Below are 15,425 nucleotides of genomic sequence, written 5' to 3'. Positions count from 1 at the left end.
TCCACGGATATATAAGGGTCAGATTTGCACACTTCTTCCTTATTTTAGGCCTAACTAATGTTTAAACTAGAGATTAGCCCCTCCTTCCTTATTAATTTGCCTCCCTTCAGCTAATGGCCCCGTCTTGGATTATGCTCAAGCTCCGCCACTCCATACTAGCACATTCTTTTTTCGAGAGAACTTTCGATCTATTCATCTTCGACCATGGCAGCACAACGAGCACTGAAAATAATAAAGAAATTACATATAGATCCATAGACCATCTAGTGACGACTAGCACGTTTTAGATTCAAAGTAGTCTTTCAATTTGAAGTCAGTGCTAGAATTGGACGTGCTTGGGCTGGCAATAAAATGGTGGTGTACGTTGCTGGTATACGAATTGGTGCGTGCGTACGTACGCGTGCCTTGATGATTGTGCAATCAATCAAGGCAATCACACCCCCTCATTCCAGCCTCTTGGCGGTTTTTACCTTTTCTTTCTCCCCTTTCGCTTTGGTGAAAAGTCTCAAATCATCCTCCCCCTCTCCCCCTTCCGCTCGGCCCCCAGTCCAGTGAGTCGTCTCCGCTCCGGTAACTCCACCACCACCACCCTCCCCGCCTCCCCGGTCCTCTCCTCGGTTGCCATTGGCGAGGCCGAGGTGGCTTGGCTTGGCTGGCGTCAAAGCCCATTTCTTTAAGCGCCCGGGCTCCCTTCCCTCCCCGCACGACGGACCCCCCACCACTCCTCCTCCACCACCACCAACACCTCCCCCTCCCCCCTGTCGCCGCCGCCGCCTACCTACCCCCATTGCGCCCCTCCGCCGGCGGGAACCGACCGAGGAGGAAGGACCCCATGAGAGCCCGACGCGCAGCCGGAGAAGCCCCATGACTATCCGACGCCGCCGGCCCGTCGAATGGCAGATCCCGTCGTCGACATCGACAAGGTACGTCCGCCGCCCTCCCCTCCTCCTCCTCCTCCTCCTCCTCCTCCCCCACTTCTGCCCCTTTTATGTGCTACGCTTCCGCTTACCTGCAAAGTTACTGCCAACGTCGGTCGGAGGGTGGGGAGGAGCGAGCTCCATTGCTGGGATTTTGTTGGTGGAAATGCCAGCCCCCACCGGAACAGTACTACTAGTTCGATACCAACGATGACGCCGTGGGTGGCTGTAATTTTTTCTCTGCCATTGCATTTTCAGGCAGCACCCCGGGGGTGCCCCCTTCTAATAATCTCCTCTCTGAACATGAACACCGCCCTAGTTCCTTCAGCCAGGGTTAAAAATCGGAAACCAGATCAAGTAGTTGAACATCCAGGCTTTGTGTGGCTACTTGGTTCAGGGCTTAGATGTACTATTCCATCATCTGTTCATCTTTGTGAGATGCTGTATGCTGAAAAACTTTTAATAATTAATACTATGTCAATGTTGCTCTCTGTTTCTGTTAGTACTACTCCAGTTAGGAGCAGAGCAGGACTGCTTGCTATCTGGTCTGTTAACACCAATGTTACCTTACCACTGTTAATAGTAGGCTGCTTGTGTTCCACACCTCTGTTGGTCACGAAAACATTCTTGCTATTTTTACCTCCCCTTCTGCACATACATATATTCTCAGTAACTGGGTTCATGAATCATGAGGGTGGCAAAGCATGCTATACATTGTCTTTATCTGTAGCAGTGATTCCCCATGTGACAACCAAGATATAAAAATACAGTGAATAAAACAGAGCTACAGACAAGAATTTTCCATTTGTTAGTTTTGTTCCCGGGGAAATGGACGAAAGGACACATGGAACTTTCCCATTGCATTGGTCCTGTCAAACTTTGGACTGCCAAGTATTCATCTCTAGCAAATTTTCTGAAGTCTCAGTGATCTTTTTTCCTTTTTAATGTTTTACCTATGCTATGCTATTGCTATGCACCAATTACTGTACCTAACAATTCTGTTGTTCATCCTTGTCAATCTGGTAGGCGCTTATCGCTTTAAAGAAAGGCACCCAGCTGCTTAAGTATGGCCGCAAAGGGAAGCCAAAGTTTACTCCCTTCAGACTGTCAACTGTAAGTTCATCTCTACAGATGCTGCCCTCCCTCCCTCTCTTTCTCTGCCTGGCAAATTTGATTTTCATGAATGACTTTTGAATTTTATGGCCTGAACTAGATTTTTTTTGTGATTTTTCGATGGCCTTCGTTTCATGTTATGGTTCATGGCCCTAGGGCACAAATGTCTGAAAAATGATTACCATTAGAAAATTTGCATCGCAAGAACGGAAAGACATAAATTCTAGAGTTCATGGTTGTTATTTGCACTTCAATGATTCCTTCTCTATGCTCCACAGGATGAATCGACTCTTATTTGGGTCTCAAGCAACCAAGAGAAAAGTTTAAAACTAGCTTCTGTGTCCAGAGTTCTCTCAGGACAAAGAACTGTAAGACATTCTGAACAATACGGTCATAGTTTACTTTCAAAGTCTTTTTGCTTTCTCAACATCTGTTGTTCTTTTCAGCTGGTTTTCCAACGTTTTCTGCTCCCTGAGAAGGACCATTTATCCTTCTCTCTCATATATAAAGATGGCAAGCGATCACTCGATCTGGTATTATGATGAAAACCAGTCTGACCGACTCTTTCTCTTCCACTTCTGAATAAATATCACCAAACTAATTTTGATCTTGTTTCCTAGATCTGCAAGGATAAGGTTGAAACACAGGTGTGGTTTACATGCCTCAGTGCATTGGTATCTCCAGGCAAGCACAGATCCCAACCCCAACACACGGACGAAATGCGCAGTAGTGCCCTTTCTTTTGATGTAAGTTCTATGCTTTAACATAGCTGACTTTTATGCATGTTCTTTTATTTCATTCCTAAGCACTCTATATATCAATTACCATTGCTTGAGTGATGATTTCATATCATTTGAGGTGCTGCTATCTTTTCAAAATTACCAGATTTTGTTTTGCATCAGATTCAGTTCTGTTATAAATAGTTCCTTTTCCATGATTGACTATTGGTCAACCTTTTATCTCTAGTATATTTATGTTGACTATTATCTACAATTTCCCACACGCAGTTCATATACTAATATGCAGTTTGACATGGGAGAATTAGCAACAACAACAACAACAACAACAACAAAGCCTTTAGTCCCAAACAAGTTGGGGTAGGCTAGAGGTGAAACCCATAAGATCTCGCGACCAACTCATGGGAGAATTAGCATAACGTCTAAAAGTACTCCCTGATGTACATTTATCTCTAGTACATTTATGTTGACTATTGTCCAGAGGGAGTACCTCATAACAGCAACAGCACAATTCTGATGATTCTGCCAATGTTGCTTGTTTGTTCTATTGCCACTTTTTGTTTGATGCTCTTTTGGCTGCCAGTAGCATAGTTGTACTTATGTCTAAATTGCTCTCCTGTGATATGCAAAACTGTGAACTCATTCTTTATCTGCTTTCAAATGCGTTGTCCAGTTGCTAGTCCTGTAGAAAATAGATGAACCAGACCTTTACAATATGATATGCTAGCCTTCTGAACTTTCTACTATGTTCTGTTTCAGTGTGGCAGAGAAAGTAGCCTAAGCAGTAGCTCTACATTTACCACTGATTCCCTTGAGAACAAGTTGAGCTCAGCAAATTCCAAGGACCGTTCTTCTGGAGAATATGCATATTCAGAAAGGACAGATGTGTCAGATATGCAAGTGAAAAGTGTATCTTCATCAGACATTCGAGTCAGTGTCTCCAGTGCTCTCAGCACATCCAGCCATGGTTCTGGCGGCGAGGATTCTGAATCGTTTGGGGATGTTTATGTCTGGGGAGAAGTCATGTGCGACACCGCTTCAGTATCAGGGTCTGATGGAAACACACTCTCCCCTGGTGCAACCACTGATATCCTTGTACCAAAGCCCCTAGAGTCAAATGTAATGCTTGATGTCAGTTCTGTGGCTTGTGGTGTGAAGCATGCTGCACTTATCACAAGACAGGCAGAGGTGTTTACATGGGGAGAAGAATGCAGTGGGCGGCTTGGTCACGGGGCTGGTACAAGCATTTTTCAACCACGTCTACTCGAGTCATTGTCAACTTGCAACGTTGAAATAATGGCTTGTGGCGAGTTCCATACTTGTGCTGTTACAGCAACAGGTGATCTTTACACCTGGGGAGATGGTACCCACAATGCCGGACTCCTTGGTCATGGTAGTACCGTGAGTCACTGGATACCCAAAAGGGTTTCAGGTCCTCTGGAAGGCCTTCAGGTGTCGACTGTCTCTTGCGGAACATGGCATACCGCTTTGATAACTACTTCTGGACTGTTGTACACATTTGGAGATGGCACATTTGGCGCCTTAGGTCATGGGAATCGAGAAACAATCTCGTATCCGAAGGAGGTGGAATCTTTGAAGGGCTTGAGGACGATTTCTGTTTCATGTGGGGTGTGGCATAGTGCTGCTGTTGTTGAGATTATCATGACACAGTCAAATGCCTCATCTGGAAAGCTATTTACATGGGGAGATGGAGACAAATATCGGCTTGGGCATGGTGACAGGGCTTCAAAACTCAAACCAACTTGTGTGTCTTCACTGATAGACTACAACTTCCATAAGTCGGCATGTGGCCATACTCTTACGATTGGGTTGACAACTTCAGGGCATATGTTTACCGTCGGGAGCTCTGTGTATGGACAACTTGGAAATCCCAATAACGATGGAAGGTATGCACGCCTAGTTGAAGATAAGGTCGGCGGCGGTGGTGTTGTGGAGGTTGCTTGTGGATCTTACCATGTTGCAGTCTTGACAAATGCCGGTGAAGTTTACACATGGGGCAAGGGTGCAAATGGAAGACTGGGTCACGGTGATATTGCAGACCGGAAGGTACCTACACTTGTGGAGGCTTTAAGGGATAGGTCCGTGAAGCGCATTGCTTGCGGATCAAGCTTCACAGCTGCAATTTGTCAGCATAAATGGGTGTCCGGGATGGAGCAGTCTCAGTGCTCAGCATGCAGACAGCCATTCGGTTTCACTCGAAAGCGACACAACTGTTACCATTGTGGCCTGGTACACTGTCATTCATGCAGTTCAAAGAAGGCCCTAAGAGCGGCTTTGTCTCCTAATCCTGGAAAGCCATACCGTGTGTGCGATTCATGTCATATGAAGCTAAGTAAAGTCATGGATTCTGGTGTCAGCTATAACAGGAGCAATATACCTCGCGTACCAGGTGATACCAAGGCTGAGAGAATGGACACAAAGGCAAACAGAGTTGCATCATCTACCAGTTCGGATATGATTAAGAGCTTGGACGTGAAGGCAGCAAAGCAAGCAAAAAGGTCTGACCATTCGCCGCAGTTCCCTGCAATTTTGCAGATGAACGATGTTCCGTTCATCGGATCAGGTGACCTGCACACTACAGGTTTTACAGTAACAAACGGATACCCGAATGACCCCAGATATACTTCACAATTTTTAAGAATGCCGTACCTAAGTTCTCCGAGCTCCGTGTCTTCAGAAAGCCTTGAGAGTTTCAGAGATGCGAACGAACTTTTGAAGCAAGAGGTTCAAAAACTAAAAGAAGAGGTATGCCTGGTTCTGTTCTTTTATTTTTTCGTAACAACTACAAAGAACAGGAAAAAACAGAGGTGTCCTTATGCTTGTCTGTGGATCAGGTCAATAGCTTGAGACAGCAACGTGAACTGCAAGACGCGGAGTTGAAGAAGTCGGAGGCAAAAGCCAGTGAAGCCGCAGCCCTTGCTGCTGAAGAGGCGTCCAAATCAAAGGCCGCAAAAGAGGTTATAAAATCACTGACGGCACAGGTGATATTTCAACTGTAATTTTGCACAATCTTATTAATGCTGAAATTGGTACTGGATGCATCTGTTCTTGTGCGAGTTTTGTTTCTTCTTTGACTTGCACCTGTTAAAATCGTACAATGTAATAATCAACAGGTAAAAGAAATGGCTGAGAGGCTTCCTGCAGGAGACTCTGACGTGAAGCCGCCACGGGTCCCATATCTACCTGCTGGTGGTGTAGTTTCTCCTGAAATGGGGAGAGAAGGCCAGAAGAGATATGAGCCAGTATCCATTCATTATTCTCAGACACCTACTTCTGTCACATCTTCTTGGTCTAACGGGCTCCCTCCCCAAGCCCATCAAATAGGTAAACCCGGTGATAACACGGTGGCTCCACACGAGAACATGTTTGAAAACTTCAACAAAAGCAGAGATTTTCCAGCCACGCACCAGAGGACGAACAGTGCGATGTCGGGGTATCGTCCGAGATCAGAGGATTTTGACCGCCGGGAAGCGGAAAGGTTCCAGATAAACCTGCAAGACTGGAACACGAGGGGCTCCGGTTCACCCAGTAACCAGGTTGAGTCCGAGTGGATAGAACAGTTTGAACCCGGGGTGTACCTGACACTGGTAACTCTTCATGATGGAACCAAAGAGCTAAAAAGGGTGCGGTTCAGGTAGGCATTTCCATGTTCTGATGTGGAGCATTCTTTGGCTTGTAACTTGTCATGAGTAACCTGACCAGTAAGTGCTTTTTTTTTCTGGCAGCCGGAGAAGATTCGCGGAGCATCAAGCGGAGTCTTGGTGGAGCGACAACCATGAAAAGGTGTACGACAAGTACAACTTGCGGAGAACCGACCGGATCTCTTCAGTGTTGACATCATAGTGTGCACCCATGTTTTGCTAGATGTTGAGACCGGCGGCGAACATAAGCCAGTGCAGCAAGCATGCTGAGTTCTTGCGTCGTGTCTGAGCGATCGGTCATACGTGCACGGCTCCTTGAGGCCATTCGTTGGCACGGCGCGCATTGTATCTGTCTGGACTCTGCACTGGTGTTGTATAGAAGGAGCATGATCCATGCTGCGGTTGGCACATGGCATGGCAGGAGCAATGGTATGTGGCGCCTTTGCTCTTGTGAGTAGCGAGTTATGACTATGATACTGCTATCTAGCCTGTATGTATATTCCTTGAGATTAAAGGGATGAGCCAAAGCTCTCCCAACTTGGTGTTCTCAACCGAATGTGAGCCCTGTAACCGCGCATCGTCGTGGAATTCGTTGTTTGAGTACGTGTTGTTGATGTAGTAATAGTCAGTCTAGATATGATCTGCTAAGTTTGGAGAATCAACTTTTCCTTGTTTGAGTACGTGTTGCATCAAAGATACGAATGAAGCAGCTTATATTTGCAGAGGCTTTGGTGACAGCAAGGTATTTTTTGTTGGGTAACTGGATGCGGATGACGACTCTTTGGTTGGTTTATCATGCTGCTTTATTCATCTGTTCATTCCTTTCATGGTCTGCTCTTCAAGTTCTTTGTCCCCATAAAGCTTTGAGAATTTCAGTGACGGACGCGAATGGACTTTCGAAGCAAGAGGTTCAGAGTCCAAAAGAGCAGGCAACACAAAAACTTCAGGAAAATGGAGTCCTTGTGCTAGCCTATGGCTCAGGCAACACAAAAACTTGAGGAAAATGGAGTCCTAACCTAGCCGCTGTCGCCTCCTCAAGCCGCCGCCGCCGCCACCGCTCTTCTTCCTCGGCGCTGTTGCTGCTCGCTCACCTGAGTCGGGCCGGTCATCCGCCCCCTTCACCTTTGTCCAGCACCAACTCATTACCAGCGTCGTCGTCATCTAACCCAATCACTTCATCTACTTCGATAACTGGGGTCAACATCGGCACCTTCTACCCCACATCGACGACTGTCGCCGCAACAGTCATCGAGTCCTCTGCTAACCCACCTCGACATGGCGTGCAGCTCATGCAGGTCCCCGTCTACATATGCCCGGTGCTGACAACACCGACGCATGCCTTTGTCGTGTTCTTAGGACTGCCAAACCTGGAGCGGCGCATCATCAACATCGACTTCGTCTGTCTATGCATGCCCGGTGCTAGCAACACCGACGCGTGCCTTCATCCACGATGTGTTCCCAGGCCTGGCAAACCTGGAGTGGCGCATCGTGAAGATCGACTTCGTCCGTCTACGCATGCCCAGTGTTGGCAACACCAACGCGTGCCTTCGACCACGACGTGTCTGCGGGCTTGGCAAACTCAGTGCGATGCCTCGTCAACAGCGTCTTCTTCCCGGTCACCACTACCTCGATGCCACTGCGCCCATGACTAACTCGACGCCTCTTTACGCTCGCGGCTCCACGATGATGACCTGGACACCGGCCACCCCGACTCAATATCGAATACGACGTCACTCGCACGGCTACCTCGACCACGACTACACCACACTACACTCTCGGCTACCTTGACATCAGCACAAAGGGCTACCGCCTTGCTTTGGCAACCTCGCCGGTTTCCACTCCAGCCACGACTGCTGCGATGCATCGACGGTTACGACTGTGGGGGGGGGGGGGGGTGTCCGTTGGTTTACCTTCGGATTCTTCTCCAGTCTCACCATGTGCGTCGCTACCATTATGACTGCAGGGTATGTTGAGTATCGTGATTATTTACGTAGTATAGGATAGCGTAGGATTTATTCTAACTTGCCTTGTACTCCAAGAAGGTCATATACTCACTATATATATGCCCACGAGGCTCAAGAATAATCATCAATTCCATCAATTATCCCTCTCTATCCTTCTACACTTCATGCACTTTAGAAATATCCGTGGAGCACACTTACACATTATCTTCATGGTCTTGATCTCCAGACATTTCACCTATGCACCCTACCAAGTTCTACATATATTTAAGGATACATATACAAGCACATTATAATATTGGTAGGATATTGTGAAAATATTTGTTTGCTCTTTGCTCTATGGTGAACCCCATTGTAAAAAAAGTTTTTTTTATACACCATAAAAGTTGTACAAACAAATTTGTAACTGAATATTGTTCCAGGGTAGCACAAGAAATGTATTTGTAATGGGGAACAAAAGAATCATATGAAAATTTAATACATTTAATATGACTGTTTGGAGTTGTTTAATGTTGTTAGTTAGTTATACACAAAAATTGCTGCTTTCTATGTAATTTATCAAATAATGTTACAATAAAAACTACATACATTAAAGGCTATCTAAGTTATGACGAGGTAATGAAGTTCAGTATAAATTGATAAATAATTTATTTAGAGAATTCAAACCAGTGTCATTACAAACCAGATCTCATAATACAAATCTTATATCTATGAGTGTTCTTTGAGATTAAGGACTCACCATCGTAATTCATTAAGGGATTTTCACTTATGCTAATCTAGCTCCAAGGAGCCGACAGATGTTGTCGTGCACGGCCCAAGACGATAAAACCACTCGAATAAGAGGCGGAGCCAGAAGCAGGCGTCGATTTCCAAGACGTCAACTCTCACTTGTTTCAGAATAGTCCTATTACTTTGCATAGGCAGTGAATATGTCAAGTGTCCCTATGAGGCCGACACTGAGGGGTGCGGGAGGGGCGGCTGCCCCGAGACCCCCAAGTCCAGGGCCCCCAAACAGGCGCGCACTAGCTTATGCCCAGGGATAGACAGGTACGCAACTGACACGAACGAATATAGCCCACGGAGTACGCTGAAAAAAAATGTAGCCCGCGGAGTGCACGCCGTCTAATTGCTGGAAGTTGCAATTGCAACGCGAACGATCCTATTCTATTCTATTCCCCCGCTTCCATCGCGTGTTTCTGGCGCTGGGCGAATTGCCGCAGTACATCGACGAGCTCTACCCTTCAATCTATGGGTCCTCGTTTCCTCGTTCTCCTTCTTGATCTCGTCGACTCCCCGAAATCCAGTTTCCAATAACTAAATCCAACCATGGATGGCAGGCTGCAGGTGCAGATTTTTCGATAAAGGGCGATTTTATTATCTCAGAATGTAGCATCAAGGGGATAAAAAACATTATGAGTAACATCCGGCCTCTGCATAACTGAGATGCACACAGCCAAATCCAAAAGTCTGACAAAAAACATGAAATATAAACCGACATATCGGCAACAGTAAAGTCCTATAGACCGACACTGTGCCTATGTCGAAGGTGGTGGTGGATCGATCCGGAGGTTATGCTGCCACCCATGTTGGGAAAAAACCTCCGTAGCCACCTGCTCCAACCGCGTACACATCGCCTTGAACAGCGATTGGTGCTCCGATCGTTGTAGCATAGACCACGTATGAAGCGAGTGCGTACAATGGAAAATAACCTGCAGAGGAGAAGCATTTTTTCCATTAAAAACCAAATCATTTCTGCATAGCCAGAGCGACCAAATTAAGGCGTACGCTCCCACCCTTATAAGCGCTTTAAACCTATTTGAAATACCGTCCAACCAGTGACCAAATATATTGGCAACACTTATGGGCGGATATAAATTTGACGCTATTTAGATGATTGACCACGTAGAACGTGCAAACTTGCATTGGAAAAAGAGGTGTTTGATTGTCTCGTCATGAGTACAAAAACAACACTTCTTACTCCCTGGCCAGTTGCGTCGTGCGAGTTTGTCTTTGGTCAACACAACTCCCTTACGAAGATATCACATGAAAATTTTCACTTTTAGTGGAATCTTGGACTTCCAAATTTTCTTGTTATTACTCACTGGTACCTCAGAATGTGTGAGCGCACGGTACATAGAGTCTACTGTAAAAGACCCTGATGTAGTAAGGTTCCAGCGAAACACATCCTGATCTTGTGTCAGGTTAATCGAATCCAACCGGGACAAAAGATTATGCCATGACAGAAGTCTGGGGCCAATCAAATCCCGCCTAAACGAAATGTTCGGCGGGGATGAGCTGAGCACGTGCGCAATAGTGTTGTTCTTATCGTGAGCAATGTTATATAAGTCTGGATATTGTTCTCTGAGACTGGCATTGCCTAGCCAGATGTCTTCCCAGAATCGAATCTCCGACCCGTCTTTTATCACGAAAGACCCAAAGCGAAAGAGATGTTTCTTTGCCGCCATTAGGCCAGCCTAGAAGTGCAAGTCACCAGGTTTCCAATATGCCTGGGACACTGCCTTTTGGCCTAGATACTTGTTGCGCAACATGGTTTGCCAAACACCATCCTCAGTAAGAAGTTTGAACAACCATTTACTGAGCAAGGCCTCATTCTTGACCTGTAGGTCATGAATTCCAAGGCCGCCTTGGTCTTTTGGCCTACAAACCATGCTCCATTTGGCCAATAGATATTTTTTCTTTTCTCCATCTCCTTGCCAAAAAAATCTGGATCTAAAATAATCCAATCTTTGCCGGACCCTTTTTGGGAGTTGGAAGAAAGAAAGCATATAGAGAACCATATTTGTGAGAACGGAGTTAATCAAAACCAGCCGTCCTCCAACTGAGAGCAGCTTGCCTTTCCAACTGCTCAATCGTTTCTCTAGACGCTCCTCTACATGCTTCCACTCCGCAATGGTGAGACGCCGATAGTGGATCGGTATTCCCAAATATTTAATCGGGAATTGGCCATGTGCGCAACCAAAGAGGTCAGCATAATCGGCAGCCGCCTCAACGGCTTCTCCAAAGCAGAAAAGTTCACTTTTATGGAAGTTAATTTTGAGACCCGACATTTTCTCAAACGCTGAGAGCAAGAGTTTTAGGTTTCGAGCCTTGTCTAGGTCATGTTCCATAAAAAGAATTGTGTCATCGGCGTATTGCAGAATAGAAAGGCCACCATCCACAAGATGTGGCACTACTCCTTCTATCTGGCCGTCCTGCTTAGCACGCTTAATCAGAATAGCCAACATGTCAGCAACAATGTTAAATAACATTGGAGACATGGAGTCACCCTGTCGTAGTCCTTTTTTTGTCTGAAAGTAATGGCCTACATCATCATTGACTTTGATGGCCACACTACCTCCAGTTACAAAATTTTGGATCCACTGATGCCATTTATCGGAGAAACTTTTCATTCTTAGGGCTTGTTGGAGGAATGATCATTTGACCTTGTCATAGGCTTTTTGAAAGTCAATTTTGAATACTACTCTACTCATGTTTTTCCGGTGCATCTCGTGAACGGTCTCATGCAAAATTACTACGCCATCGAGTATATTCCTTCCTTGCATGAACGCCGTTTGAGATGGCCGAACAACATGATCAGCTACCGAGTTTAACCTATTTGTGGCCACTTTGGTGAAAATCTTGAAGCTAACATTAAGGAGGCATATGGGTCTGAACTGTTGGATCCGTTCGGCCTCCTTAATCTTGGGCAACAAGACAATCTCGCCAAAATTAAGTCTAAATAGGTCTAGTTGGTCGGCATGAAGACAATTGAACAAATCCAAAAGGTCGGTCTTGATGATATCCCAAAAATTCTGATAGAATTCTGCGGGGAAACCATCTGGCCCTGGAGCTTTGTTATGTTCCATTTGGAACATCGCCGCTCTCACCTCCTCTTCCAAGAATGGTGCCGTTAGGATATCATTTTCTTCTGCCGTGACTTGTGGAATATCATCTGTTCGGGTCTCGTCAAGGGTGAAGTTCCCTTCAACTGACGCTCCAAACAGAGATTTGTAGTATTTAGTGATATACTTCTTGAGCTCCTCCTGTCCTTCGATCCGCCCCTCATCTTGTTGGAGACTGTAAATACATTTTTTCCTATGCCGCCCATTGGCGATCAATTGGAAGTATTTTGTATTACTATCACCCATCAAGATGAAGTCAGCTTTGGATCTCTGGTAGTATTTGATCTCCTATTCTCGCAAAAGACGTGCAACCTTCTCGTTAGATTAATTTTTCAGCTCAATCTCTTGTTGAGATAAGGTGCGCGTCTCTGCAATTTTGTCGAGGTCGTCAATAATGGTAGAGAGTCTTTGTTTTTTTTTATATATCCCGTTGATGTGTTTCACCCATCCAGTGAGGTGTTTCCTCATGGCCCTTATTTTAAAGTTCCATCTCTGAATAGGCGTACGACCAACAGCGGGCTTCTCCCAAACATTCTTGATTATGTCTACAAATCCATCCTGATGCAGCCATCCCAATTCAAATTTGAAAGGGCAACGGACGTTTGGCTTCGTAGAGTTAGAATCCATAATTATGGGTGCATGATCCGATAACGCCTCGATACGCTCTAGGGCTCGCACGGTTTCCAGAGGAAATTTTAGTTCCCATTCGGTGTCCATGAGTACCCTATCGAGTTTCTCGTATGTCGGCACAGATCGGTTATTGGCCCAGGTGAACTGCCGCCCCGACATACTGGCCTCCCGAAGATTCAAACTGTCTATCACAACATTGAATATGAAAGGCCAATGAGTGTCGAAGCGGTCATTATTTTTCTCTTGCTGGTACCTAAGGATATTAAAGTCCCCTCCAATAAGCATTGGATATGGGTTATCCTTAGCCAGGTTCACCAATTCACGAAGGAAGGCCGATTTATGCTCATCTTGGGCAGCCCCATAGACTGCGACCATGCTCCATGTAAAAGTATCAACTCTGTTTCGTAAGTGAAATTTCATATGAAATTCACCAGTCGAAAAAGCCAACAAGTCCATGGTGGTGGTCTGTATCCCAAGAAGGATTCCTCCAGACCTTCCACGAGTTGGCAGACTATGCCACGTGTAGTCGAAACCACCTGATAGGTGATCAAGGACATGCGGGCGGAAGTCACATTTACCAGCCTCCGAAATTGCCACAAAATTCAACCCATGTTCGCGCACACAATCACCAACGTGTTTATGTTTAGCCAAGTCTGAGAGACCTCTGCTATTCCAAAACATGCCTCTCATGTGGAAACTCGGGTCGGTGTTGAACATTTCGCCTTCTTGGGCTGTTTTTGTTTCTTGGGCAGGTGCAGATGATCAACAATTCCCTGTCGGGCGTTGGCATGCAATGTTTAGGCTGTTTCTTCAATCAAATCTTCTCCCGTTGCTCCTACCCATTCACTATACTATTGGTCCGGCCGTTCCTATAGTCATACCATGAAGGTGTGTAATTTCTATCCACAGAATGGATATGTACATCTTGCACATATATGTTTAATTCCTTGTTGGTGTGTGTGTGTGTGTGTGTGGGGGGGGGGGGGGGGGGATAGAATAGAATAGGATTGTTGCAATTGCAAATGTATGATTAATTTCTATCCACTGAATGAATATGTACATCTTGCAAATGTATGTTTAATTCTATATTCTAATTACACTGGGTTACATAATTCTATCAATTGCTAGGATTGGGAGATCTAGTTTAAAGGTGCCTCTATTAAAAGTTCATTTTTCATATGGAATGTTAGATGAGATCAATATTGATATCACCCACAATGACTCTGCATCTATGAATCTTAGAAGAAAAATTAAGATAGTATATATAACTTGTTTATTATTTATATTGATTTTGAACACATGTAAGTGTTTAGTAGTAACATTCTCTATATACATACAGATTACTATTTTGATGATTATACTAAGAGGCCCCAGATTCCAGTCTTGCCCTGGGCCCCCGAAATCTCAGGACTGGCCCTGTGTCCCTAACTATATCTTTTCACTAATGTCTTTGCCTCAACATCCTCTAACGAACTCAAGCAAATTAATTATGCTATGTTGCGAACCAACATGTGGTTGGATGGTTAGAGGGACAGTGGTATTCCCAGCCCACCAGGGTTCAAGTCCTGGTGCTCGCATTATTCCTGAATTTATTTCAGATTTTTTGGCGATGTGCTTTCAGTGGGATCTCAATATGATATGCCGGCTCAGTCTCTCGGAGGTGCTCATAGGGGTAGGGTGTGCGTGTGTGTGTTCATAAGGGTGAGTGTATGCGTGTATATATGAGCGCTTGCGTCCGTACTGATGTTCAATTTTTTTTATGTTGTGTTAAAAAGATCAACCATAAGCTCATGTACAGAATAAAACAACTCTGCGGCTAATATAAAAGCCAAAGTGACATAAATCTGTGCATTGGCGCAAATGCCAAATACGGCAAAGAAGTTAAAGCAAACTATATTAAATAGTTGTTTTGGAATTGTCACCTACTGCATATATTAGCCTCAAGGAAAATCAATAAAACTTTTATTTGGATTGAACAATTTGAACCTGGGGTGTACCTAACACTATGCAGGATCGTAAGTAGGTCTAGAGGGAGGGGGAGGGGGGTTGATTAGACTACTTGACCGAATAAAACTTAGACTTTTTATACCCTACACATGCAAGTCTAGATAGTAGACAGCGGAAAGTAAAAACTTTACATATGAACGTAAAGAAGGGGTCGGAGAAAATCAAACGCAATCAAAACACGGTGATTTTTTGCGTGGTTCCTATAAGTGGGGCTATCGTACGTCCATATTGAGGGAGACTTCAACCCAGGGAGGGTAATAGCTGCACGAGTCCACAGAGGGCTCCACCCACGAAGGGTCCCCGAATAAGCAACCTTATCTATATCATCATGGATTAGGTCAATAGCTTGAGACGGCAACGTGAACTGCAAGACGCGTTCCACACGAGAACATGTTTGAAAACTTCAACAAAAGCAGAGATTTTCCAGCCACAAACAACCAGAGGACGAACGGTGGGATGGCGGGGTATCGTCCAAGATCAGAGGGTTTTGATCGCC

At 45.2% G+C, this 15,425-nt stretch overlaps 1 protein-coding gene across 1 annotated transcript; it reads left to right on the top strand.

The window, feature by feature from the left end:
* The first annotated feature begins 499 nt into the window (after positions 1–499).
* On the top strand, positions 500–7,029 carry LOC123055312 (PH, RCC1 and FYVE domains-containing protein 1). The gene is made up of 9 exons (XM_044479311.1): positions 500–923; positions 1,944–2,030; positions 2,309–2,398; positions 2,477–2,563; positions 2,651–2,776; positions 3,527–5,533; positions 5,623–5,769; positions 5,902–6,422; positions 6,514–7,029. The coding sequence occupies exons 1-9, from the start codon at positions 894–896 to the stop codon at positions 6,629–6,631; spliced, it is 3,213 nt and encodes a 1,070-aa protein (XP_044335246.1). The 5' UTR covers positions 500–893; the 3' UTR covers positions 6,632–7,029.
* Positions 7,030–15,425: the final 8,396 nt, after the last annotated feature.

The sequence above is a fragment of the Triticum aestivum genome, chromosome 2D (genome assembly GCF_018294505.1).
Source record: "Triticum aestivum cultivar Chinese Spring chromosome 2D, IWGSC CS RefSeq v2.1, whole genome shotgun sequence".
NCBI classification, from domain to species: Eukaryota; Viridiplantae; Streptophyta; class Magnoliopsida; order Poales; family Poaceae; genus Triticum; species Triticum aestivum.
Note: the sequence above shows the minus strand (reverse complement) of the source record. Positions and strands in the feature narration are given on the sequence as shown.

Coding starts and splice junctions, on each gene's coding strand:
- LOC123055312 (XM_044479311.1), top strand. CDS start 894: ATGGCAGATCCCGTCGTCGACATCGACAAG. Junction 2,031..2,308: donor CTCCCTTCAGACTGTCAACT/GTAAGTTCATCT, acceptor TATGCTCCACAG/GATGAATCGACTCTTATTTG. Junction 2,564..2,650: donor GCAAGCGATCACTCGATCTG/GTATTATGATGA, acceptor CTTGTTTCCTAG/ATCTGCAAGGATAAGGTTGA.